The sequence below is a fragment of the Triticum dicoccoides genome, unplaced genomic scaffold, assembly GCF_002162155.2.
Source record: "Triticum dicoccoides isolate Atlit2015 ecotype Zavitan unplaced genomic scaffold, WEW_v2.0 scaffold58148, whole genome shotgun sequence".
Classification (NCBI taxonomy): Eukaryota; Viridiplantae; Streptophyta; class Magnoliopsida; order Poales; family Poaceae; genus Triticum; species Triticum dicoccoides.
The window spans coordinates 1-4,366 of NW_021283682.1; the positions used below are offsets into that span (position 1 = coordinate 1).

Below are 4,366 nucleotides of genomic sequence, written 5' to 3' on the forward strand. Positions count from 1 at the left end.
CATCTTCTCCCCCTCAATTCTTTTCAATTTTTCTTTCAAGTACTCGTTTTCTCTTTCAACTAAATTTAACCTCTCGACAATAGGGTCGGTTGGAATTTCCGGTTCACATACCTCCTAGATAAAATATCTATGTCAACTTGATGGGCATAATTTGTCATAAACACGAAATGCAACAAATAGTTTTAAAAGAGAATATACCACATCCAAATCATAACAAGGACGAGGGCCGACGGGGATGGATATCAAAACCATGGCACTATGTATAACAAACAACGTATGGGTAAGATAATTATTATACGAGTAACTATATATCCAAATCACACAAACATCAAATTTTTATATAAAATTTCATGAACAAGAGGCTCACCACAAGGTGGTGCCGACGACGGGACGGTGCGGGCGATCGACGTGGTTACGACGGAGATTTAGAAGGCACTAAGTAAACCACACCTACATATGCAAACTAAGTGTTATTTTAACCTCAAATTGCATATAAATCAAATACTAGCACATATATATATATATCCTCCCAAATTAATAAGTATATAAAGCATTGCAAGAGCTAATATAGCAATGAGAGATGAAAGGACAAAGTTGCTAACCTTTGTGATCATTTGAATGGATGGGGGCCTTCAAATCTTGAAAAATTTTGGGCAAAATGTGTGATGAGCTCGAGAGGAAGAGGGGAAGAACAGAGAGGAGAGGGGAAAAGGGAAGAACAGAGCGAGCTCGGGTGGACGAAGGGTTTATGTAGGACGACCTTTAGTACCGGTTCGTGCCAAGAACCGGTACTAAAGGTGCTGGAGGGGGCCCAGACTGACAACATCCTGCCACCACTCTCATTAGTACCGGTTCGTGGCACGAACCGGTGCTAAAGGTTAGCCACGAACCGGTACTATTGAGAGCGGCCCGGCTAGCCGTTGGAACCGGCACTAATGTATACATTTGTGCCGGCTCAAATACAAACCGGCACTAATGTGCTTCACGTTTGACCCTTTTTCTACTAGTGATAGTCGACCAATAAAATTTATTATTAGTATTTTAAAAAGTAGATACGACGGAGACGTATCAGATATCCCCCGTTGGCATGAGTCAGAAACCCTCTCGAGGGAACCGAATATCCGTCTACGCAGACTTAGTTCCATAGAAAGGGTTCCAGAGGAGGCCCATGATCGAGCCCAGGTGCCTCAGACATGCACTCGGAATTCGATGATACGCCCACATTCGGGCTGCAAGATGACCTCTCCAGAAGAGATTGAAAAATGTGCATCACCGAATCTTCTTCCCAGCTACTCAATGTTTGTCCCCCCGCAGGCATGAACAAACTGAGTCCGCCGAGGTCTCTTACTCGAACCTCAGATCCCTTGATCAGTCGAACATCTTGCCGGAAGAAAGCACACAACAACACTCCAGCGAGACCTCGGCCAACTCGGGGGCTACTGTCAAGTTTATAAATACGGGATAGGCCCAAGTATACGAATGGCCCATTGGAGGCCCATGATCGTATAATATATGGTCCAAAAGACAATGGGCAAAGGGGCTTCATTATCAGCCCATTGGAGACAAGGTGGCCCAAATACGTACTAAGCACCAACAGTCGGACTGCGGCTCAGCCAACTATGAGTACCAGCACTCGGACAAAGATGAAGGGAGCTATCGGCTAGACCATTAGTCAGCTGTCGGCTAGACCATCTCTTGGCCACGATGTCTTGATGACGGTCGTTACCCAACAGCAATTTAACCCAGTTAAATACGCTACCAGTAGTAAATGTCATGGAACAGTCGGACACACCCGAGGTCATGAATAGCATTAGTACCAGCCCTTTATGTACCCCTATCTGGCGCGCTCTATATAAGCTAGGAGGGAAGCCCCAGGCTAAAGGTTGAACTTCCACACTTTGTACCTTATGCTAAGAGCTAAGAGCACGACAGAGTAGGGTATTACCTCCACCGCAGAGGGCCTCAACCTCTATAAATCCTTGAGTGTACTCTCAACCGTGCCATTCACTAGATACCTTTGCCTCTACATTCCTACCCCCTAGTATTATCAGAATTATATCCACGACAGACATAATAGCTTCTACAACAACCAACTTGATTTCATTAGATGCATCACAAAATATGTATTCATAATGTAACTTATTTGTCTTTCAAAAAAATTGTAACTTATTTGGTTTTATAGATGGTGAAGAACTTTTCTACAAACTTAATGTGGAATGAAGTGAAAAAATTGATATTTTTTAGTACGATGGATCCTTTTTAGTACAAGGAAATTACAACAAACGGGGGCCAGCCTATTGTACCTCTTACATTGTGGGGATATCCAGAAATACTCTAAAACTTCACATTACGTGCACCCATGCATCTGCAAGGAAGATCGCATACTTATAAATTACATGGTACTGATGGGTTGGTACTGTCATTCATTCGATCCACCGTTTGAGGACCTTGGCCCACAACCCATTCTTCATCTTGAGCACAACTGATGGCTTTGGCTCGACAGCGTACCCTCCCACCATCTCAAAATCGAAGTTCCACACCATGGCGGCAACGACACTCTTCATCTGCACTACCGAGATGTGCTTGCCCAAGCACGATCTCGGCCCGGCGTTGAATGCTAGGAACTTGTAGGACGGCACGTACAGAAGCTTGCCGTCCTCTTTGACCCACCTTTCTGGGCGGTACTCCCTGCAATCCTTGCCCCACACACCTTTCATCCTGCCCATTGAGTAGAGTGAAATCAGGATGGTTTCACCGCTTTGAACCTGGTGACCGCTCGGCAGTACGTCGTCGGTCATCACCGTCTTGCGTTCGATGGGGCCCGGTGGGTACAGCCTCATGGATTCGAACAATGCCGCGTGCAGATAGACGAGTGGTTCTGTCTCCTCTGGCTCAAAGGTTACCATGGTGGTAGAGTTGTTTGCTTTGTGCATGGCAATGGGAGCTAGTTCTCTTCTAATGCTCGACACGATGTGCGGGTGTTTGATGAGGTTGTAGAAGAGCCAGGTGAGGGTCGTGCCGACCGTGTCGCGCCCGGCAAACATGTAATTGATCAGGGTGGCGTACATGAAGCCATTAGGTTTTCCATGGTCGTCAATATACTCCGGGTCATGGATATAGGTCGAAACTATTTCTACATTACTGTTCTCTTGCTCTTCATCCATGTGGACCGATCCATCTCCCCTTTTCTCCATCATCTCCGTGACAAACCGGCGCAGCTCCAATTGCGCCGCGGCGAGCTTCCGCTCTGGGCCAATTTTTAGACGCTTCATCAACTTCCAGCAAGATAGTGGCACCATGTTCCGGAAGAAGCCTACATCCATGACAGCTTCCATGGCGTCTGGCACAATTACAGGTGGCATATCGGTGGTCAGAAGGCCAGGGTCGACCCCGAAGACCGACATGGCCGTCATGTCGAATGTGAACCTGGTAAACAGGTCCTGCATATCGAACGGGGTTAGGCTCTCCATGCGCACCAAGAAGGGGAGGAGGCCGTTCTCCACCTTATCACGGCAGCAGCGGGCCATGTAAGCCAACAGCTGTGGGCTCGACATGAGGTGCTGCACTCTGCCACGCTGGCGGCGCCATGACTCGCCGTCCGCGTTGAAGAAGCTGTTCCCCATGGCATCGAAGATGGCAGCGAACTCCTCGCCCTTGGGATAGTTGGTGAAGTTGGAGACGAAGATGTGGCGGACATTGGCCGGGTCGCAGGTGATGAAGAAGTGCATGGCAGGCCCACGAAACACGAAGCTACTGCCGGAAGCGGCGAGGAAGGCGGTGGTGTAGTCATGGAAGCGGTGGAGGTTGGCGACAACTGAAGGGAGCATGCCAACCAGGGGCCATTCCGTTGGAAGCGCAGTCTTTGAGCTCCTCAACTTGATGAAGCAGAAGAGCAAGGAGAGAAGCAAGACAAGAAAGGAGACGAGGAGGTGGTGTGGCTCGGGCGACGACCAGAAAGGTGCCATTGTTTTTCTTGCTACTCAATGATACATGCTCGAGAATTACGTACAATTTATAGATTCTTGACGTGCATCTCTACTGCATGTTTGTGCATGCAATATAATACTCCCTCCATCCGAAAATACTTGTCATCAAAATGAACAAAAAAAATATATATCTAGAATTAAAATACATCTAGATACATCTCTACTGCATGTTTGTGCATGCAATATAGTACCTGTTGCAGGAAGGCCTTATAGATTATTAATGCAGGTCGTCGAAAGAAACATGACGCTGAGAAGCTTCCGGCCGGGGGCCGGGATCACTAACTGCCGTCCTTTTCTACTAGCCTGATGTGTACGTGCTTCATGGGCGTGTACATCGACCATTCAGCCAACTCTCAACGCCCAGCTTCCTAACCGTACCG

The 4,366-nt window shown here is 47.5% G+C and overlaps 1 protein-coding gene across 1 annotated transcript; it reads right to left on the bottom strand.

Annotated features, from left to right (window-relative positions):
- Positions 1-2,228: 2,228 nt before the first annotated feature.
- LOC119347095 (noroxomaritidine synthase 2-like) lies at positions 2,229-3,965 on the bottom strand. The gene has a single exon (XM_037616060.1). The coding sequence runs from the start codon at positions 3,963-3,965 to the stop codon at positions 2,424-2,426; it is 1,542 nt and encodes a 513-aa protein (XP_037471957.1). The 3' UTR covers positions 2,229-2,423.
- Positions 3,966-4,366: the final 401 nt, after the last annotated feature.